Source organism: Arachis hypogaea, chromosome 19, assembly GCF_003086295.3.
Source record: "Arachis hypogaea cultivar Tifrunner chromosome 19, arahy.Tifrunner.gnm2.J5K5, whole genome shotgun sequence".
NCBI classification, from domain to species: Eukaryota; Viridiplantae; Streptophyta; class Magnoliopsida; order Fabales; family Fabaceae; genus Arachis; species Arachis hypogaea.
This window is the reverse complement of record NC_092054.1, coordinates 159067576-159089158: the sequence shown is the minus strand read 5'-3', so window position 1 is coordinate 159089158 and position 21583 is coordinate 159067576. Positions and strand designations below refer to the sequence as shown.

The 21583-nt window shown below is 34.6% G+C and overlaps 4 protein-coding genes, 1 long non-coding RNA gene, 1 other non-coding gene and 1 pseudogene across 7 annotated transcripts; 4 read left to right on the top strand and 3 right to left on the bottom strand.

The window, feature by feature from the left end:
• Nucleotides 1-1132: 1132 nt before the first annotated feature.
• Nucleotides 1133-3875, top strand: LOC140182458 (uncharacterized protein At3g49055-like). The gene is made up of 5 exons (XM_072228760.1): nucleotides 1133-1869; nucleotides 1979-2055; nucleotides 2135-2363; nucleotides 2669-3201; nucleotides 3427-3875. The coding sequence occupies exons 1-4, from the start codon at nucleotides 1240-1242 to the stop codon at nucleotides 2978-2980; spliced, it is 1248 nt and encodes a 415-aa protein (XP_072084861.1). The 5' UTR covers nucleotides 1133-1239; the 3' UTR covers nucleotides 2981-3201; nucleotides 3427-3875.
• Nucleotides 3876-4399: 524 nt separating this feature from the next.
• On the bottom strand, nucleotides 4400-8484 carry LOC112775657 (uncharacterized). Its single transcript, XM_025819446.3, has 4 exons — nucleotides 6093-8484; nucleotides 5545-5673; nucleotides 5192-5327; nucleotides 4400-4856 (listed from the first exon to the last, which is right to left on the bottom strand). The coding sequence occupies exons 1-4, from the start codon at nucleotides 6854-6856 to the stop codon at nucleotides 4539-4541; spliced, it is 1347 nt and encodes a 448-aa protein (XP_025675231.1). The 5' UTR covers nucleotides 6857-8484; the 3' UTR covers nucleotides 4400-4538.
• LOC112777402 (large ribosomal subunit protein eL36x) lies at nucleotides 8463-9487 on the top strand. The gene is made up of 4 exons (XM_025821767.3): nucleotides 8463-8642; nucleotides 8734-8838; nucleotides 8998-9197; nucleotides 9280-9487. Exons 2-4 carry the CDS (start codon nucleotides 8737-8739, stop codon nucleotides 9308-9310), a joined length of 333 nt encoding a protein of 110 aa, XP_025677552.1. The 5' UTR covers nucleotides 8463-8642; nucleotides 8734-8736; the 3' UTR covers nucleotides 9311-9487.
• Nucleotides 9488-11356: 1869 nt separating this feature from the next.
• Nucleotides 11357-11562, top strand: LOC112781822 (small nucleolar RNA U3; annotated as a pseudogene).
• Nucleotides 11493-12859, top strand: LOC140182457 (uncharacterized). The gene is made up of 2 exons (XR_011878018.1): nucleotides 11493-12071; nucleotides 12584-12859. It is a non-coding gene; the product is annotated as an uncharacterized lncRNA (long non-coding RNA).
• LOC112781946 (U6 spliceosomal RNA) lies at nucleotides 11754-11856 on the bottom strand. The gene has a single exon (XR_003192691.1). It is a non-coding gene; the product is annotated as a U6 spliceosomal RNA (small nuclear RNA).
• Nucleotides 12860-13164: 305 nt separating the features above from the next.
• LOC112775180 (protein NLP6) lies at nucleotides 13165-17740 on the bottom strand. Of its 2 annotated transcripts, XM_029295440.2 has the most exons (6): nucleotides 16731-17252; nucleotides 16435-16459; nucleotides 15767-16344; nucleotides 15559-15606; nucleotides 14556-15441; nucleotides 13165-14474 (listed from the first exon to the last, which is right to left on the bottom strand). In XM_029295440.2, exons 1-6 carry the CDS (start codon nucleotides 16803-16805, stop codon nucleotides 13384-13386), a joined length of 2703 nt encoding a protein of 900 aa, XP_029151273.1. In that variant the 5' UTR covers nucleotides 16806-17252; the 3' UTR covers nucleotides 13165-13383. The 2 variants fall into 2 exon arrangements, with proteins under 2 accessions (XP_029151273.1, XP_025674456.1); XM_025818671.3 differs by lacking the exon at nucleotides 16435-16459 and having other exon boundaries at nucleotides 16731-17740.
• Between the last annotated feature and the right edge of the window lie 3843 nt (nucleotides 17741-21583).

The following is a 21583-nucleotide window of genomic DNA, read 5'->3' as shown; positions in this document are numbered from 1 at the left end:
AATTTCTTTTTGATTGTTATTGTCATCACTGCATTATTGCAGAACTTTAGATGAATTAATGTTATTTTGGATCAATTATGAATAATATTTTAAGTTACCTATTGTTATTGTTATTTATCCATTTGATAATTGTGTGTTCAATTACATTTACAAAAACAAAACCAGGGAAACAAACTACCAAAGAGTACAATCATTCATGCAGCCACCTTATATCAATTACAATGTTTATAAAATGGATTACATTAACATCATGGTTATGCATTGCAGAAGAACTGATTCTATTCAAACCTTCAACACCAACATTAACACAAATATAAATACTATGAAAAATTCTAAACCAAGCACTTGGATCATCACTTTTACATTTTTTACATATGCTTCCAGTTTACCCACCTTCTATGCAATGTTCATCTGCATCTCACCCTTCTCATTTTCTTCATCAGATTTTACCGGCACCTTATTTTATACAGAATCTGTCCAAATAACCCGCACCAATTCTTTCTACTAGTCTGCAAATATACATTAAACTTAGCAAACATCTACCTCAAATCAACAATACTTAAAATTTCAAAAAGTTACTGCACTGACATTATAATTGGGCACCCGAAGAACGGCTTATTAAGATGCGTCTCTGTCTCTGTCCCTGACCACCTAAGGACCGGCCGACACCCACATTCGCACCACTCCGAAATTGGTCCACGCCTGCTTTGCACATTGTTCCTTGTCCAATTTTCTGTCGCAAAGGAGCGATTCGACCTTCCTAAAATGTGACTGCCACTCATGGGCGCAATAGCAACGGCAAGAAGAAGAAGAAGAAAGGAAGGAGGAAGAACTATGATTAGGGTTTATGATTGGTGTCAAGGACTACATTGGAGAATTTTAAAAGGTATTCCACATCAGCTAGCTGTTTCACTCCATCTGTGCTGACTCATGCCAGAATTGAGTAGAGGGATCTGTATGTAGTGCAGAGTTCAAATTGGAGGATATATTTAGTGCAAATGAAAACTGAGGGACAACATTAGTGCACGGCCGAATTTGGAAGACTACTTTGGGGATTTAGTCAAATATGTGATTGGGTATAATTAGTTAGAATGAAGAGTAGTGAACCCACCCGCCAAAAGTTGAAAGGTTGTGGCATTTTCCAACCTTCCCTGTTTGACTGTTAGGTTTGAAACTCTACTTTTCTTCTTCTTCCAGTGTGATAGAGCCCCCAAGCAACCGCCATTCTCTTCAACCAACATGGATCATTCCTCTCTTCAACCATCATCGCCCTACTCATCTTCAGATTGTAACAGTGTTCTTCCTTGTTTTGAACCCGTTTCAAAAGGAACAGAATTGGAACATCTCAAAGAAAGAGTAGTTGAGGGAGAAGAGAAAAACGTGTTGGTGTTAAAGGCTTTAGAATCCCTCAGCTCAATAAAGGATTGCTTGTCTAGAGTAGCAGAGGGATTAGAGGGAGAAGAGGATGTAACTTATGTGAAAGAATTATCAGAGGAACCAGAATCAGAATCAAATGAGTTAATGGAAGTGTTAAAAGTGGTTTCAAGGTATGCAAGGGAAGTGGAAACAAGGATTGAAAAGCACAAAGAGTTGAGGAAGAAAGAGAAGAGAGAATTGGAGAGCAGCCTTATAAGTTTAACCGAGGAGAATAGGGATGTGAGTAACTTGCTTAGGATTGCATTGTTGGAGAAAGAGGCATTGGAGAAGAGAGTGAAAGGCAATGAGCATAATAAGAGGATGCCACTTCTGCAGTTTGCTGAGTTTGGTTTGCACAAAGTTGGTTTTGGATTCATGATGGGGACTGGCACTGTTGACCAACCTATAGAGACTAAATCAGATAGTAGTGAGAGTGAACATGTTGTTAGTCTGGTAAGCACTCATACCAGTATTTTAAACATTTGACTTTATCATATTCATTTATCTTTTATATAAGGAGATTCATGTAATAGAAGATTCCTCTGTTACTTTTGAATGCAAGGCCTCAACAGTGGAAAGGATAATGAAGAACCTACGCCTTGAAATCACTCATTTGAGGAGATCTTTGGAGGAAGCAAGGTATTATGACAGGAAAGAGATGAGAGTGCATACAATGCAGTTATTGCATGCTAAAATACGTATGACACATTCATTGCAGGTCAGACACAGAGAGGCTCCAATGTCTGACAGAGAAACAAGGCAAAGAGATTGCGGAAAACAAAGAGTACATCAAAGACTTAGAAGACAGAGAGAGAGTGTTGGCTCATAACGTAGAGGAGTTTATGATGGAAATCAGAGAAGCGGAGGAGGAAGTTGCAAGATGGAAGGAGGCTTGTGAGTTGGAAGTAGTAGCCGGAAAGAATGAGATTCAAGAGCGTGACAAACTGGTAACACACTCTAATATTTATTGACTAAATTATTTGGTGGAAACTCAGGTGAAATCGACTTTACTAAAAGTTGATATTTGATATTCGTTGGATGAAAATTTAGTCAAATTAGTCAAATCATCTAACGGTCAATTTCACGTGAAGTCGATTTCATCTGAGTTGTCACCAAATTATATTTATACCAAGTTTGATGATTGGACGAATTTGACTAAATTATTATCTAATAATTTTCGATTATCAACTCGATATAAAGACAAATTCACGTGAGTTTTCAATTATCATCTAATATGGGATACGTATATAAGGTGGATGCACTGAAGCTAGAACTACAGAAAACGAAGGGTGCATTGGAGATATCAAGGGGGAAGCTGAGGCTGAAAGAGGAGGTGGCAGCAACGGCAATAGCAGCGCAGGAAGCAGCAGAGAGATCGTTGAAGCTGGCAGATACAAGAGCAGTGGAACTTCGGGAGAGGATGGAGGAACTCACCAAACAGTTGGAGGAAGCAGACAAGAGGGAACGCACTACTCACAAACAAAGAAGGCGAAGGCGTCTGTGTTGGCCATGGCAGCTTTTCAACCTCGCCTCTCCCCCTGAAATGAATGCCTTGCTTTACTGACATGTAAATAATAAAAATCTTTAACTATCCAAGTTACGAGGAAAAAAAATATTTAAATGAATAAGAATTTGTTATTAAGTTATTATTTAACAATAATAAGCGAATATACCGAAAATAGCTTCCGTAGTGTGCGTCTTCTTGTTGGACGCTGGGTGGCGTTAGGGTTTGCAGAGTCGCGCTTCGTTTTCTGGAGATAACTGACACCTTTGCATTCCGTCACGGTACGACACTTTTTGCTCATGCCTTTATTTCGTTCAACCTTCAATTTTCATTTTCTTTTCTTCATTTTTTTTAAACAATTCAAGACTAATATACTATTATTGGAATTGAATATGCACCAGCTTTTCAATTTCTCTGTTATTCAATATTCATACTCGAAGCCCAAGATTCGGTGAATTAAATTATTATTGTTGATTGAAAACGGTGGAATTTGATCTGAATTTCAGAAGCCAGTTGATTCTTAATAATAGTTAATAGCAAGCTATGGATCGTAAAGCAGAGAATGACAGTGTGACGAAGAAGTTGGTTTCATCATGTGATGTTGAAGCTTTGAAGAAGTGCTTGGAAGAGAACAAGGGTGACTATCTCAAATGCCAATCACACATTGAAGCTTTTAAATCATCTTGCTCAATCAAGAAGCCTAATTCATCCCTTGATTCTGCACCTCACCTCAACACATCAAGCTAGATTCTTGACTTTCATTTCGAATTTGCGTCCCCATGGAGTGGTTGGCAACTTGTATACTTGTATTAACAGTCAATAATTAGTGAGCAAAGTTGTAACTTTGCACAACTACAAAATTTAGTGTTTTATTCATATAGCAGTGAACTGTTTGTGATGTAGTTTTGTACCTTTCCCACTAACTCGTCTTGAATAGAATAATTTAATTGCATAACACATTTGCACTGAGGATAGGACATCTAGCATGGAAGCTTATCTTATGTGCTAGATGCACTGGGATGAAGACACAAAAAGAAAAATTGCATTCCCTTCTGATTTTATTTTGAGAATTATGTTTTTTAATTTGTCTAAGATTCATTTTCCAGTGTAAATATCACATTGAAAAATATCTGGAACAGCCTTACTTAATTCGGTGCACAATCAAATTTCTCCGGTGAACGTTTTGCTTACAGTAAGTCAGTAACACAGTTCCCAATTCTTAATGGTGATAATCACCAGAGGATTGTTCTCTCATGAAGTATTATGAAAGCCTATATGTAAAGAAGTAGTAACAGAATCAGAATGTGCCAAAGAAACGAGATTGTCACATTCCCTCTCTGACAGAAATTCTAAGACTCTTCCAAGTACAAGAAGGTCCTATTGCAAATTTGCAGGCCATGATGATACACTCCTTCATAAATTGGTTGAGACTATCGTTGTATATATGAAGCAGCTTAAGAAGAATACTAGACACCCAACTATTCCTAACCAAATCTATTAATATCTTCATTTGTTCCATCATTAATATACAACTAGCCACCAAAATAATGCAAAAGAATGAAGAAATTTTGTGTTCATGGCTATACTTTAGTCATCTATGCCAGCTTAAATTACATGATCATTGTTTCTTGAGTACAATGTGGCCATGCTCATCCTTATCGAAAAGACGCTCAATTAATTCTTCCCAGCTTTCATCCACTGTACTCCTATTAGTCGAGCCAAAAGAAGACTCACCCTGTGACCTTCTTGAACTCTCCTCTCCCTCCTCTTCAAAAGTACCATATTGTGATGGTGGTGTAGAAGCATGAGGAACATCTAATGTCTTAGCTCTTTGTAATGCTGCTTTGTATTCTTGACTGTGTCTAGTTAAAGTTTCTTGCCGCTCCATCATTTGCTTTGCAGGTATTTGCATCGTGTTATCTTTTTCCCGCATCAACTGCAGTTGGCGAAAAAACATATGCATAAGGTTGATTCTTGTTCATTAAATAGACAACATGCCAAATTACCAGAACATGAAGAATATTCGCAGATTTACGGACATGCTGAAGGACAGAGAGAGGAAAATATGAAATGCTTTTTTATGATTCTCGTTAGTCCATAAGATGAGACTTAAGAGGCAAACAGATTGTTATCACTTTCATACTGAAAAATGTAAGTTTAGTAGTTTTCTCAAATTTTATACTCCTCTATGTTCTAACTATTTCAAATCTTAAGGATGGATTGTGGAGAAAATGCAAATAAAGGCAACCATTACAAGGTTATTAGACTTACATCAAGAGCTCTTTGTGCTTCTTTCTCTATCCAAATGATGGCATGATCTGATGTAGCATTACAAGAAAGGACTATATGCTCAAACCTTCCATCTACAGGCACTGCTGTCCTCACAACTGGGGGAAACCTTCCCAGTCTGCACAGGAAAAGGCATTCATGAGTTGCCAAAAGAAAAATCTGTGTTAACATTCTTTTAAAATAGTGCATATCTAAATGGTTTCCAATTAAAGAAACAAAAGAATAAGTATATCCAAGATGACTAAAACAGATACGGTTGCATTCAAACTGCAGGTAAATTTCAAAGTACAGTTACAATTCCTGTATAAACTCTTCTTCAAATCCAAATTAAATACCTAAAAGGCTTTCTCTCGACAATGTGGTAAAGGCGACCAGGTGCATATAGTCTCCTTGGATCTTTCAACATCGTTTCCTCTGGTATACATGTATCTCTCATGCACCTCAAGCACAATATGCATGGTAAACTGTCCGCCCAAGAGAACGACCATAATGATTCCACTATTTTACCATTACAAAAACTGAATAAATAAAATTACATTGACAATCATCTCCACTAGCTGTTGACATCAACTAATTTCATTTCAAGATACGATGAAATATTTTTGTATCAAATTTCCTAAATGATGGATATTATGAAACATAGTGAGTAAAGGGCAGATTAAAGAAGCCCAAAATCGATTAAAAGAGAAAAACCCATTTCAAATCCATCCAGGCACTAATTGGGAGTCCCAAACAACAAAATCAAACTCAAACTCAACTTTAGAGACTAAAATAATTGAGAAAAAATCAGAAGGGAGTTGTAGCATAGACTTTAGCATACTAATAACATGCTCTAGCACTGGACAACAAATAGGATATCTTTGGGCAAAGCCTTAAGGCATACCAGAAAAGAGACTTGAATATATCTTCCAATGGAGTGGCTGTCCTTGGTAAGAAGTCATCCTGAAGCACAACAGAGTTGATGACATCTGCATATCTTACTGCCAAGTTTAGAGACATACATCTAGCAGGTGCAATAGCATAGCACCTGACCCTCTTCCTCTCGATATTTCCAAGTCTATCCCGATTCTGCACCACCACCATGCTCAACATTGCTGCTACTCCTGATCCAAGGGAGTGTCCAGCAAAAGTCAGAGTGTAATTTGGATGCTTTTCCACCAATTCCCTTAAAACTTCACATTCAGCATCCAAAACCCATCCGGCCGCCTTCAGCAGCCCATTGTGAACATATCCCCCATCGAATTTCCTCTGCCCCAATCTATTATCCAACAGAACTGCATAGTCACTCTCCTTTGCCAAATTCAGACCCCTAAAGGCTAGTACTATATCAGCATGATCATGATCAAGATACAGCATATAGGGCGGTGCACGCCCTTGTGTATCTTCATATGTCTTTCTGAGTACCAACCAGTCAGGGTTGATTCCATAGCCACCAGGAGGTGCCCAAAGAGGGTTCCGAAGATCATCTTCATACACGGCCAAAATATAGCGACAAAGGCGAGGGACAGGCTCAAATTCTTCTGCTGTGGCAAGGCCCCAAGTCTCGCTGTCATGGCCTGCAGTATGAAGACATCGTTTCCAAGCCCAACGGGCACAAGCCAGACAGTAAACACACTCAACAAGAGGTATGCCACATACAATTGACATTATGTGTGCCTATACACATACTAAGTAAGATGCAAGATGGAATCCGAAATGGGGGTTTCCACAATATGCCAAATTTTCTGACTTTTCCTATTCACAAACGAATATCAATCTCCAGTGAAACTAGAAGTGTGCACTTAAATGCAACAAAAGCACTTTATTACTTGCACAATATACAGAATATCGATACTAAAGTTGTGGAGCACCTATCACAGATCAGAAGCAATAAATTTTGATAGCAGATGTAATGTAACAAAAAAGGAAAAAAGGGAATAAGTTGTATGTAGTATGTGATGAGAAGTTCAACAAGGTAGTTATATGCAGGTAAAGAATTCAGTAACAACAAATTGTGATTTGAATAAAGTAGATGCCAAACCAGAGTGGCAAAGCGATCAACAAGGAAACCACAGGTTACAACAAACGTAACTTCTTGCTAAATGCTGTAACAGTTGTCTCAACAAACAACTAAAGTACAATATGGAGAATCAAATTAATTCGGGAAACAATTGCAAAGGGGATTGATGAATAGCAAAATTGAACAATGGAGAAGTATTCCAGGGAAACCCAGAAACTCTCAGACTCAAACTCTGATGCTAATGGAACCTCAAGGCAAAACTGATCAGTTTGATCACAATTTTCTACATTGGCTAATAACAACCAGAAAGGGAAGGACAAAAGAGTAAAGGCACCCAGGTACCAAAATTCAAACCAAAGAAGGAAGTTTGGCTGGAGACATCAAATTTGGCGTTGGCAGTGTCATAGGCTTTTTCACGGTCGGAAAAACAACCTCGGAGGAGGTTCAGATGTATGAGGATAGAGGAAAAGGTTGGGTTTTGCCTTGTGCTGAGTTGTGAAGTCATATATAGTAAACTTGAATCTTTTCTTCAATTGATGTTCAAAGCAAAAAGGGGTGGGAGGGATGGTGGTGGATGCACCTGCAAGTCAAAGGCTAATTGGTTTTCAATTGCTTGGGAAGATGACATGGTGCAATTGATGAATCATGAATGGAACACGTTCATCATTATTGGTCATTGGCTTTCATATTTATTAGGTAAAGTTGTGTCGGAGTAAATAGTTTTACTATTTTAATGGATTTAATCATTTATTGTTAGATACAGTTATTTGTGTCTCACTCTCTCACATGACCCATGCTTGGACTTTGGACTGTGCTGCTTTACTTGCATTACTTCCACATGACAAACTTGATGCCATTGCAGGGAAAAAATCCTCTAAAGTAATGACAATGTTAATAAAGTGGTAAAATAATATTTTAATCATTTTTAAATTTATATTATTTATTATTTGTAAGTTCTATTATTTTAATTTAATAGTAATTAATGGTATATTTTTTTCAAAAATGACAATACAATTTTAGAAGAGTCAAATCTAATTAAAAGTTATTTGTATAGAGAATAAAATAAATTTTTTATTCTTAATATTTGTAATTTTTTTAAGATATTTTTAATGTTTAATTTTATTTAATGGTATTTTTAATGTTTTTTATGTATTTAATTTTATTGTATTAAAACTATCTCTAAATGTTGGAATATTTTTAAAAAAATTACAATTATTAAAAAAAAGGTATAATTACAATTACAATTTTTTTTAGTTGATGGGCTAGGCCCAGTAAGTAAGGAGAGAAGTCCACATTCTACAAGCCCAGCTGGAGACGAAGGTGGGTCGTCTCTGATAAAAAGGCAAAGTATGCGGCTTAAGCTTCGTTAGAAACCCTAATTTCTCTTCCTTCGCACCGTGTTAGCTGCTGTAAGGGTTTCAGAAGCTGCCACAGGTAATGACTCTCGCTCTCTCATTCAAGCTTCATCACACTCTTCTGCTTTCTCCGAACAATTTCTGAACTCTGTGTGTATTTTTGGGATCAGGAAATGGCTCCTAAGCAGCCAAGTTCGGGTCTGTTCGTCGGAATGAACAAAGGTCACATTGTCACCAAGAAGGAGTTGCCTCCACGTCCCAGGGATCGCAAAGGGGTAAGTTTTGTTCTTAGAATTTTGAATCTAAAATTTGTAGCTGTTAGATTGTAGTGCTGTTATTGAAACTCGTAATTTACCTTGTGTTTAGTTTAGCATAACTGTAATAATAATCAATCAAATTAAGCATATCGCTGATATTCCAATTTCATGTAACAGAAAACAAGCAAGAGGGTGCACTTTGTAAGGAACCTAATCCGTGAGGTTGCTGGTTTTGCACCTTATGAGAAGCGTATTACTGAGTTGCTCAAGGTTGGAAAGGATAAGAGGGCGCTCAAAGTTGCTAAGAGAAAGCTTGGAACCCACAAGCGTGCTAAGAAGAAGAGAGAGGAGATGTCCACCGTTCTCCGCAAGATGAGGTTAACGCCATCTTCTTTTTTCTCTTTCTTATGCTTACTATATCTACAATTTGCTCATTGATGCTCACGTTATTCTGTGCAGGGCTGGTGGAGGTGGAGAGAAGAAGAAATGAGTTTTATTTACTTTATTCTGTTTTTACAGGAAGAGGATCAATGTTTTGGTCATTTTTAGCTTTGTTTTTTTGTTTAATTTGTTTAGTTCAAGTTGTTACTCTTTTGACATATGTTTTGTTTAAACTGAGACATCATTATGGAAAGTAAGATCGCCTTAGTTTGTGTTCTACTGCCAATTTGTGCGGAATGACTGATGTCAAGTGTCCCAATAGCTTGTGATAAATCATGTGTGTATGTTAGCTCACAACACCGATCGAATTATCTTCATGGGATTGGAAAATTGCAATTTTAATGAGATAATCCGGTTTTGTTCTTAACCATTATCAACTGTGAAGCATTCTCCACCAATTGAGACAATATAATAGCTCAACCCAAAGCTAGTTACCAATCCCATCACCGCTACTAATGACGATTCCATACTTCCCCCAACTACTTCTAGCATTCTCCCATGATTTGCTCTCTTTTTAACTCAGTCGTCATCCTTCTTCAAAGCTCGCAAGATAATATATTACTTATTGGTCTCTTTTTAACCCATTCGCCCTCATCCCTCTTTTGAACTCATTCTCCCATGATTTGGTCTCTGGCACTGAACGAATGAGTGATTTGAGAACTTGCAAAACAATCGTACACATTTGTAGTACAATATATTAGTATAGATGTATTATTATATCAGCACTCTGGGCTTTGGAGATTTTTTTCTTAATAATGAGACACTGAAAGTCTGAAACTGATGACAAACTCGATATATATTTATCTAATAATATAAATTACTGATAATAAATATTGATACTTCTTGATGATGATGATGATGATAATAATAATAATAATAATTTTCCAAATATACCAAACTATATAACATTATTCTTCCAAAATAACATCAAGGAGATTGAGAGTTATTATTTTCAAAAAGATGAGTGATACATAAAGTATTAATGTCGAGTAAAAATAATTTAAAAACAAATATATTGTTACTATATCTAAAATTGTATACTAAGAATGTTATGAGATGTATTCATACAAAGCATTTAATTAAAAATGATAGCAAATATGTGATAACAGATAAGGATGATGATGATTATAGATTAAAGAAGCACACAAACACTATGTAACATGTATAATAGTCCCACAGTGGCACATCGGTAGAGAGAAAACGAGGAAGAAGGGCTCGTATATCTGCATCTTTGAGACCAGAGCGTGATTAATAGTGTAACGATTAGTTCTTGTATTAACAAAATTATCCAAAAATACATGTAATTATTGATATTGATTATTAGATATGACTCAGAAAAGGGAGTGCCATTTTATGAAAGGACTATGCTATACAAGAGTCAAAATGAGTGTGTTTTTTAACCACTTTGTTTAACTGGGATAAGCTCCAATGAACTATGCACACAGGGTATGAATAAATAAAATGTCGTGGATCTGGATGATAATTAAAACTGAAAACTAATCAAAGTTTAACTCGATAGCATTTAGCTAGTTTAATCTTCTTGCTCATAATGTAAACTGCCAATTTCCTTGTCCACAATTTATGCTTGTTTATCCTCTGTCATAAACTCTTTTGACTTGTTCTTCACACAAGGTTTTGCTCATTCCAAGTCGCTTTCAGCCATTTGATGATTTGAAACTTGCATTGATACATATCCCTTTACTCAAGTTGAGCTATGTACAAATGACAGATCAGTTTTAATAACAAGAAGCACTTTGGAAGAGCTAAAGAGGCAACATAACTTACCAATGCTGTTCCCTAACCATACTTCTCTGTGCCCAAGTCATTTGAGACTTGAGAATTAAACACATGTACATATCAGGCATAGTGTTAGAGAGAAGCATCAGCAGGGTTCAACACACATTTTTAATTTGGGCATGCATTTTAATCAGGCAACAAAAAGCAGATTACCGAGAAACAAAATCTTGCCTTGCCTGTATCTAATGTGGTTAAATTTTAAGATTTTCTGAATTTCGAAAGAGTAAGCTAAGTCTTACATCGCCAGCATTCACAAAACAAGCTCACATTTTATAGCTAAACACACAACCAATAGGGCACGACCTTACTTGAACAGGATCTGTTCTATAGGCTCGTACATCTGTATCCTTGAGTTCTAAGGAGGCAGGAACTAAAGTCTGGTGGATGAACAAAGACTGTGAGACCAGAGCGTGATTACTAGTTCAGATGCATGCCAGCTGAACGGTGGAGGATCGTTCTTGCTACGACCGTGGTCAAGATGGTCTTACGGTGTTCTGACAGACCCAAAATTTTTTCTTTTATATCTTTTTCCCAAAGCAGAAACAGTGTCGTTCAATAATTCCGCCATCCATTGATAATAAAGTGTAGAGCCAGGTAAAAAATTTAAAATAAAAGCAGATTTCGTTACATACTGCCATGGAAACTTTGCGCAATGAAAACGAAAGAAAGGAGGAGAACGGGAACACGGCAGGCAAAAAAATTTGGACCATTTCTCGATTTGTGCGTGTCATCCTTGCGCAGGGGCCATGCTAATCTTCTCTGTATCGTTCCAATTTTATCGGATGTCCCCGAAGGGACGAGCCTTTACATTCGCCTCTGATATATAAATTATTGGTTTCTCAAAACTCGGGGCGATGTGAGACTTGTTTGCCATTGAGAGCAGCTGAAGAATATCAACAAGTTCTCAACCTCGCTTTATGGAAAATGAAGGAGGGGATACAACTAGTTGTGTGGTTTCTGTGTTCATTTCGGTGGTTCTGCCTTGTTGGTGGTTGCATGCATAGCCATTTCAGGTTATCCTTCTTTTATTCCTACTGCTCTTAATTTTTTATGAATGAACAAGACAAATTAGTAACTAGTAAAAATAGAATGAAAAGGCTATAATCAAAAGAAATTGTCCTCCAACAACCAACATAAGCAACTTCAAATTATCCTATAAATATAATCAAATCTAAAATTTTTCACATAATAAAATAATCAATTATTTGTGAATGTACACCACTGCCAATATGTCTCAACAGAAACAATCAAGATCTGACTCATGCTATAAGGTGTTTAATTTGTTGCAATTATGCCATAAATTAAAAGCGTTTTAACTAAGTGATTTAATTAATTAATTAATTTTGGAAAAAAAATACTAATTAGAATTGAAAAGAAATTTTATTATTAAGTTATTAACAATATTATAAGCACAAAATGCGTGTACTGTGTATATCTGCATTAAGAGACTGAATATCTTTCTTTCTTCTTTTCATTTTGTTTTTTTTTATCAAAATATCAAATACAAACACGCATGTTAGAACAGTTGATGTAGCTGCCGATGTGGGTCTGTTGCATACCAATCATTCTGTTAAAGTCATAATCAGTGAAAAAATATTTATAATGACAACAAAAAGGAAGACAAGGAGGAAAACACCCAAGCCATCTACTTCTCTCTTCTCTCCTCTCTCCTCCGTAAGTGGATAAGGCTCCCACTATTTGAAATAGAAGCCAAATATTGTTATTTATGATGTAATGCAATTATTTTGTTCGTGGATGGAAAATTTTGTATCATTTAATAATTGATTCATTTTGTACCTTACATTACTCTTGTTATTACTATCTTAGCAACAAATAACTATCAAGGAAAGATCTATGAAAACGAAACAGATTTCATTGGGTATGGATTTTGAAGTCACTTTCACATCAAAATTTGAAGAACCAACCACAAAATATAATTACTCTTTAAATTTCTTTCTATCTATTATATTCAGTATAATCTTGAATTATTGTTTGTCTAATCAATAATCATATTTAGATATAGGTAAAATTAGTTTGAGTAATCACTTTCTGGAACAAAATGAATACCGATATGAAACTTTGTCAAAAAGTTAACCATAATAAATGTGTTACCAAAGAATCCTAGCTTTATCTCATGATAAATAAATGGTAACTTACACTTGGGGTCATACATACCAAGGATTGCTAATCCTTTCATCTAAGTTTCTTACAAATTGAGATCATCTTAACCAAAATCTCCTTTTTTTTTTCTTTTTTGTCCTACCTTCCTAAGATCACAAGAACCTAAACATTTGAGTACAAACTTGAGCTATATACAGCTACTACTTACTCCCCTGAGCTCTCGCATGAGCTTCCAAGATGGGAAGTTATTTCATGCACCAAAACTCTTATTATGTTACTTGCTGATGATCTTGAAACATCTATGCACTCTTGTAGATCTGCATCACATGCTATCAAAACCCATTCATGATCATCATCAAGGTACTTGATATCAAAAGTACCTACTTCTAGTTTCAACCTTTTGGCAACTTCTTCTTTCAGTTCCACAATTCCACAATTCAAAGAAACCCTAAACCTTATGATATCTTCTCTATATGTTGCCTTAATAGTGACAGTCTTCATTTCTTTTCTAGATGCAAAAGGTGTCACTGTCTCCTTAAGGGGATCCATGCATTGTTTGGGAGCCAACCCAGAAAATGGAGGATTAGTCCGGCAAGGTTCCGGGGCCATGTCCTCCACAATTGCCTCAGCTACAGAAGGACATAGGTTTCTCAAGTCTTTAGAACTTCCGGCATCTTCTACTAGCATTCCTCCGAATGGCTCTTGAAGTTCTGTTGCCACCATATCAGGCATAGCGCAAGTCGTTGGGTAGCTCAGTGTATTATTCGGCGGCTGCATTGTTGCCTCTGGTGACCTTAGACCAACACATTGATCATTGTTTGATGTAATGAATATATCTTTTACGGGCGAGCTTTCGATAGGAGGGCTACCATGGCATGAACCATGAGAAGTAGGATTTGTGCTATCTGCACTAGAGCAACTCTTTGCTCTAGGCCCCTTTGTTTCCTTCCCTACCTCCCGAATAGAACCGCTTTTATCATTAACCATTTTCTCGAGACACTGTGCTCTGGCAATTCTGGTTGTTTCTAAAACTTTAGAGGCATCTAATTCATTTTCTCTTATCTGAGGTTCAGTTGGCGAGGCTTGCTGGCTGAACTTGTTTGGAGTAGAATGCTCAGGAAAGGGAAGAGGACTTGTGCTCAGAGGATTCAAAGTGAATGCTCCTTCGGCACCTTGGACTGATTCAATAACACGCTTGAGCTTGGACAGGGAACGGTTAACTTTGTTGATCTTTCGAGATGGCCAACGGGATATCCCATGCTGCCTGCAGATGCGCTTCATTGTAGTGGGGCAAACTGCAAAGCAAAAAGATCTATATTTATATTTATATGACAAATTAACAAAAGGCCAGGTTATATTTCAGAGCATGAACATACCACCAAGGCTCTTTGCAGCATCCTTAAGACTCCCAGCAAAATAACGTTGTAGAACTTCAAGACTTATTGATTTCTCAGTTTTCCCACGTTTCCTCTCTGATGGCTTATTTGTGTTTTTAGTTTCTAAGGAGGGTATCTGATCACCAATACTCCCTCCATCATTACAGCCCATCATTATTTTCTGCAACGACGGATCTTGTGCCAATTCCTCCCTCACATTTGGTGAAGCATCCTGTCTAACTGGAATAGATTCAAACCTCAGATGAACTCCTTCAATTGTTGCTTCAATAGTTTCAACCAAAGCATTCTGTTCAAGTTCAACACCAGAAGCAATCTTAAGGCTCTGGAAATGTTGTTTCATTATTGTCAATATGGATCCCAACAAAGCCTTCTGTTCGTTAAAGTCTGTGATCCTAGGTGGCAGAAAAAACTCTAATACATAGTCATCATCTCCGGTGTGCGAGCTTCGCAAACAGATTGAAAAGGAGCTAGTTAACCCAAACATGAGAGCATAATGAACTAAAGGGTAATCAATTTTGCAGAATCGGGTAATGTTCCTGCAGAAGCTCATGCTATGTGAAGAAAAAGCCCTGCCAGCAACCCCTTGACCTTGCTGTAAGTGATGTTCGACACAGGCCTCTCGGAAACCCCATAAATGAGCATCTATGATATAGAATGCTATATCAGTTGTAGACATGCAAACTTTCCCCATGCAACTACCATCAAAACTTGAACAACTTTTCTTTAGGCCACCTCCATGGGCCAGAACACTCCGATGCCTACATGGAACCCATGTTTGCGCCAAAGGTAAATTGTGAGTTTCGCAAACCACTGTCAATATCTCCAAGATCTCTGCTAGCGCATTCTGGCGGCCTTCATTACAAATCTGATTTAAAAGCATTGCCAAGTTATATCTGTGAGAACAGAGGAGTAAGATATAGAAAAAACAGTAACAACTAGCTTTTGGAAAATGTTACATATGCATGAATGATGTTAAATTCACCTGAGTGTATTGGTGGCCTAAAATTTCTGAACTCTTCAAATTCACTGCCTGCAAGGAAAGGAAACTGACATCACATGACTGAGGAATCTAGATTCTAGAAGCATCTGTAATCACATAAATTTTCTAACATGCAATATGCAAGTATTATTTTAACATTTTGAGCTAAACAATTAGCCATGTCAAATTGCAAGGTTGAGATAAACTGAACCTCAAGAGCTCTGCAAATTTTGTCAACTTCAGGAGCATAGTTAATCTTCTGTGAAGTCATGATCAACTCCAACACACCTACACAAGACTGCATTGAAGGTTCAAAGACAGGCAAAGCCAAGGTACCGCGGACATTGTAATGTTGTGCATGATCTCTGCGAGGATACTCCTTAGTAGAATAATACTGAACATCAGGTGTCCATTCTGGTACTTTTTGCTGATAAACTCGACCAGGAAGTCCAAGACTTTCTTCTTTCTCTCCATCCGCCGAAAACACGTACATCAGGGACACCGTTCGATACTGGTGGAGTCCATTACTATGTGGATCAAGAACAAATGGTTGACCTGAAGTTGTAAGCACAAACCTATTACCATTTCTAACAGGTGCCCAAACCTGCGCCAGAACATTCTGTTCTGTCAACTCTTTGAAGTATCGAAGCGCTTGTGTCATCCTTTCCTTTATTACACAATATCTATCCAAAATTTCCAATGGTGGCATAGCCACAATGGGTGGCAACAGTTTCTTGTCTTCATCATTAGCATTCTCCACTGGTTTTTCAGTTACTGAGTTTGAATCACCTGGATTTAGTAGATTCAGTTAGAAACAAATGCAGACACCAGATGAAATTGGACTTTGCTGTGAAAACTTGACGGTTATGGTTTTAATACCTTTGACCTCAACATCATAAGATGTCTACAACTTCCAATCCAAATCCACATATTATGTCAAGAGAAAGAAACAGAGAGTTTTGTTTAGTTCTTGGGAAAAAAGATATCCCAGTATATATATATAAAGTTCAAGAGAATCCCCGGTGTATATATTGTATGAAAGTATAAAATTTTATATAAAAGAATAAACTGTGGATCATAATACATTTTGAAATCAATAAAACCATCTTACAGTGAATAGGGCAATTTAAGAAAGTTGAAAAGTAAGCTGAAGAAAAAGGGAAGCAAAAGCATACAAGAGAATATCTTGTGGAAATCAGAGAAAGCTGGAGCTGAAGCAAGAGTGTTGTTGTGCCTTTCATCTTCTGCATCAGAGAAGAGCCAAAGAGGAGAAGAAGGTTGTTCAGATGAGATTGGGAACAGAAAAGGTGACATGGGGTTATTGGAGACGAAGGACAAGTGATCCAAAGGCCACGAAGTTTCCAAGTCCAGATCGAAATCCATGGCGGAAGGAGGAGGAAGTTGAGGTGGTGATTGTTGTTGTTGTTCCTCCTTTGACTTTGGAGAAGCAAAGTCTGTTTTATCTTCTTCAGATTCTGACATTGTTATGTTGCTCTGAATCTGAGAGTGCTATGTTGTGGAAAAGCAAGAAACTTTGTGCTTGTGCCGTGCGTGAAGTGTGACAAAGACTTCAACTTTGTGAAGACCAAGTTGTGCAGAGCATAGAAGAGATGAATGGTGATGACGATGACGATGATGGTGGTAATGGCATAGAGAGTGTGATTCCATGTCAATTTTTTTCTACCTTCAATGCCTCTGCCACTTGCAAGTTACGACAAATTATTATTATTAAAATATTCAGTAAAACTTTAAACTTTTTAATAATTAAAATCATTTTTAATAGATTGATTCAATTTATTTATTATATTATTATTTATAAAGATTATTGCACCTATTTAATTCATTAAAATTTGTCTAAGTTAAAAGAATGTTAACATATTTTATTACCATTAAAATATGTTTTTCATGTTATTTAAATGTTTATTAATAAAATTAATAATTTTTGAATTATAAAAAGAATTTTTCTCTTTCGAAATAATAAAGTTAATTATTTTTCTTTTCTTCCTATTGTGGCTCCAACTACCCAAAGTTGTGCACTTGAACTTGTCTCTGTCTTCTTCTTTTTTTTATTCAGTATTTTAATATCCATTCCCACTTTTTCATATTGGAGGAAGGAGGACTAAAAAGGAAAGTAAAGGATTTTTTTTTTATGTAGGATTGTTCAAGAAGATATGGTTGACCCAAACACCAAAAAAAAAAGAGGAACAATAATAAGTTAATAACAATAAAAGGATAGATATGGAAAGAAAATGAGAATTGTCTTATGTGGCTGTAAGCCTGTAACTGCTGAAGTACTTTACTTGTTTGTGTTGTGCTCTGCATTTTCCATCATCTGATTTAGAAAATAATTAATCAATAATAATAATAATAAATGGGTGGCACATAGTTGAAGGATTGTGATGAAAATCTGCTGATAGTTTTGTTGCCACATTGATGTTCATATGTTCACATCTATCTGGTCCATTGCTAGCTGGCCACTGCTTCATATTCCATCAAAGATGCTTATTTTATTTTATTTATTTCGTATATATTGTGAACTCAATCTCAGAGGCGAATATTTCCCGAATTTTTTAATCCATTCTCTCAATAATTCTTTTATTGAAGAAAAAATATTGGATTACTCACGTGAATTGCAATCTCGGGAAAGATGGCATTCCAACCAATGACAACTGAACTGAACTCAACTAAAAAGATTTATCAAAATTATAGAGTTACCATTAGCAGGTTATTTAAGAAGAGCTTATTAATATTCAATTTAACATCTTAGTTCTTAACTAAAAATTAAAACTTTAGTTGGCTTAATCCCACAGAAAGCAATAAGGTGCAATCATGAATTCATGATGCTTAATTTGCTGTCTACAATTACATAACAAATATAATCATACACTTACTTCAATATTTTATTTTAATTTATAATATCATATTTAAATTATATTCTAAACAATTAATTTATCACATTATTTCTATTATAAAATTGGATAAAAACTTATGTAATTCTATAGTTAATTTGATGCAACTTAATTTTTTTTTCAAACTTTAACAACTATAAATAAAATTCATCATACCATTATATATAACTGAGAATAATTTATTTTTTAATTCTTGCAGAGCAATTGTCTTAATAGTATATTTATCTGCTTTACAAGTTACAACTTACTATATTTTCTTAAAATAGTGATTAAATAAGTGGGACTATTCAAATGAGAAAATTATATTAAAATGAAATGGTTGAAGGTCAAAGTGCAAATTGGATCACTTAATTGAGGAGGCACTTGTTTAATGAAGATGTAAGATTCATGTTTGATTCGGAGTTGTCAAAGAAAGGGTTATTTTATACTTTTCTTTTTGCAGATTCAATGGTTGAGAAATAAATAAAGGAAGAAAACAAAGGGGAAGATTATTGAGATGTAATATTGTCTATTTGAGTAATATGTAAATAAAAATAGAGAAGTGTAAGGGGATAGATTTTAGAATTTGTAGTTATCAATTAGTCATTATTAATATTTTTAATGGTGTAAAATTATATTTAATGGTGTGAAATCACTTTTTTTTATAATTAAATAATGACCAAATTTTAATAAAAGTGCTGACTTCCTAAACTTTCTCATAAATATATTCTTAATGCGTTAATAGATCATTAGTGATAAAGAAAGAATTGAATATCTTCTAGATCACATAAATATGTATATACTCGCAACAATAAATTAAAATTAATTATTAATATAAAATATATATTAAAATATAAAATATACATTAAAAAAATTAAATTATATATATTTATATATAAATATATAATAATTAATTTTAGTATAAAAAATAATTTTATTTTTTTGTCTATTCATAATATAATATAATAGATGTGGTGCATTGATAATTTCTTATCCTGCTCTAATTTTTATCTCTAATTTAATACTATCAAAAAGCATAAATTACCTGTACATTGAGCCAAAATTATGTAACTTTCGTTGTAAAAAATTAGAACACACAACAAAATGTAATTAATTAAACTAAGGCTATGTTTGATTGGAAGAAAAGAAATAAAGAAGAAGGAAACAGAAAAAAAAAAAAAAGAACAGAAAAGAAAGAAATTGAGTGAATTTTTATTTTCTTTAGACGTGTTTGGATGAAAGAAAAATATAAAAAAAAGAAATATTATAAAAAAATAATTTTATTTTTATATTATAAAATATATTAAAAAAATAAAAAAATAATATTAAAAGTGATAAGAAAAAATAAGTCTTTTCTCTCTTTTTTTTAACATTAAAAAGAATATTTGGTAGATTCCACTAATTTTTTTATTTTTTATTTTTTTAATTTTTCTCTACAATCAAATAATGAAAAATAATTATTTTTTTTTATTTTCTTTTCAAACAAATATAGTCTAAGAGTGAATTTGCCAGGTATAATAAATTAATAATAGAATATTTGAAGCAAGTTCAGGGTGCGCGATGGATCCAACTTAAAAAGTGTAGTAGTATTTTTTTGTTCATAAAAATATATATGGAATTGAAGAAAAATAAAAAAGAAAAAGACAAATTCATCACTTGCTGTTGCTGACGTACTCTAACTTTTTAAGTTTTAAATAAAAATGCCGAATTTATACATATCATAATATATAAGCCTCCGTCAAATAGAAATTAAAGACGATGGAAAGTGAATTAGAAAACACAATCTAATAATTAAGGACACACACAGCATGGTGCCATACTGCCATGGTTACAATTCATAATAAGCAAAGTCAACACAAAATTTGCTGACCAAAGGAACCATTAACGATATATAATAACTTAATCAAGAATGTTCTTGCAGGTCATAATCCAGACATACATGTGGATAACATAATTCCATCAATTTCCTCCAATTGGGTTTAACTATTTCTCATTGAAACTTTATTTAATTTTGAATATATATATATTATTCTTTCTGTTATTTGTAGGGCTAGAAGTGAATCAAGCCAGCTCATGAGCCAGCTCGAACTCGACTTGTTAACACCGATAAACTAAGTTCGTGAGTTGGTGAGCCAAGTTTGAGCCTGAAATTGAACTCATAAATTAAATGAGTCGAGCTTGAGCTTGGATAAGTTCAGTTCATTAGCTCGTTAACTGGTTCGATTATATATATATATATATATATATATATATATATATATATATATATATATATATATATATATATATATATATATATATTATAACAATCTTAATTATTTAATATTTATATTTATTTTTTACATATAATTTTAATATAAGACAAATAAAAAATTTATAATTTATTGATAGATAAACAATATATAAAGTTAATCTCTTCAAATATTTTTTAAAATATATAAGTTATAATTTATTGATATAGAATTATAGATTATGTATTTATGTTTCTCTTATTTGAGCCAGCTCGTGAGCTCGAGCCAGCTCGTGAGTTTTTAGTGAGCCGAACTTGAGTTTAAGAAATAAGCTCGATTATTAATGAGTCGAGCCGTGAGCCAAGCTCAATTTTCATGAGTCGAGCTTGAGCTTAGTCTAGCTTGGCTCAGCTCCACTCACTTCCAGCCCTAGTCACTTGCCCTCAATAATTATATAATCAACATTATTAACACCCCCCTTCTTCTTTCTTTTAAATCAATTTAAAGTTATAAACACGTACATCTTCTATTTTATATATATATATATATATATGGTTTGTTATCATTTTTTATCGTAAATTATGATGTAAGATGAGTTATTTTTTATTTTTAAAACAAAAAGAATGATTAAAAACAATTACATTGTGGTGATTCATTATCTTTGCACACACCTGAATTATATACAAAGTTCAAGTATGTTTTGCACAGATATAGAGATTAGCAGTCTTAATTATATTTGAAGATACGTAATTTTCCTCGCCTCAATCTTTACATGCATTGCATATAACTATTTTCTTTCTTTTTTATTTTAAAAATAGAATGTTATGTGATATATCTGCATAAGCACTCAACATTTCCACCGTTTAATGCGAAAGAGTTAAGGTTCAATTAAGAAAGAAGAAAATAATT

Excerpts from the sequence above, each read along its gene's own strand:
- LOC140182458 (XM_072228760.1), top strand. The coding sequence starts at position 1,240 with ATGGATCATTCCTCTCTTCAACCATCATCGCCCTACTCATCTTCAGAT. Across the intron at positions 1,870-1,978 it reads GTGAACATGTTGTTAGTCTG|GCCTCAACAGTGGAAAGGAT; the intron begins GTAAGCACTCAT and ends TTTGAATGCAAG. Across the intron at positions 2,056-2,134 it reads AGATCTTTGGAGGAAGCAAG|GTCAGACACAGAGAGGCTCC; the intron begins GTATTATGACAG and ends CATTCATTGCAG.
- LOC112775180 (XM_025818671.3), bottom strand. The coding sequence starts at position 17,037 with ATGTCAGAATCTGAAGAAGATAAAACAGACTTTGCTTCTCCAAAGTCA. Across the intron at positions 15,607-15,766 it reads AAATTTGCAGAGCTCTTGAG|GCAGTGAATTTGAAGAGTTC; the intron begins GTTCAGTTTATC and ends CTTTCCTTGCAG. Across the intron at positions 14,475-14,555 it reads TGCTGCAAAGAGCCTTGGTG|TTTGCCCCACTACAATGAAG; the intron begins GTATGTTCATGC and ends TTTGCTTTGCAG.
- LOC112775657 (XM_025819446.3), bottom strand. The coding sequence starts at position 6,856 with ATGTCAATTGTATGTGGCATACCTCTTGTTGAGTGTGTTTACTGTCTG. Across the intron at positions 5,674-6,092 it reads ATATTCAAGTCTCTTTTCTG|TTTACCATGCATATTGTGCT; the intron begins GTATGCCTTAAG and ends TTGGGCGGACAG. Across the intron at positions 4,857-5,191 it reads AAGCACAAAGAGCTCTTGAT|TTGATGCGGGAAAAAGATAA; the intron begins GTAAGTCTAATA and ends CGCCAACTGCAG.
- LOC112777402 (XM_025821767.3), top strand. The coding sequence starts at position 8,737 with ATGGCTCCTAAGCAGCCAAGTTCGGGTCTGTTCGTCGGAATGAACAAA. Across the intron at positions 8,839-8,997 it reads GTCCCAGGGATCGCAAAGGG|AAAACAAGCAAGAGGGTGCA; the intron begins GTAAGTTTTGTT and ends TTCATGTAACAG. Across the intron at positions 9,198-9,279 it reads ACCGTTCTCCGCAAGATGAG|GGCTGGTGGAGGTGGAGAGA; the intron begins GTTAACGCCATC and ends TATTCTGTGCAG.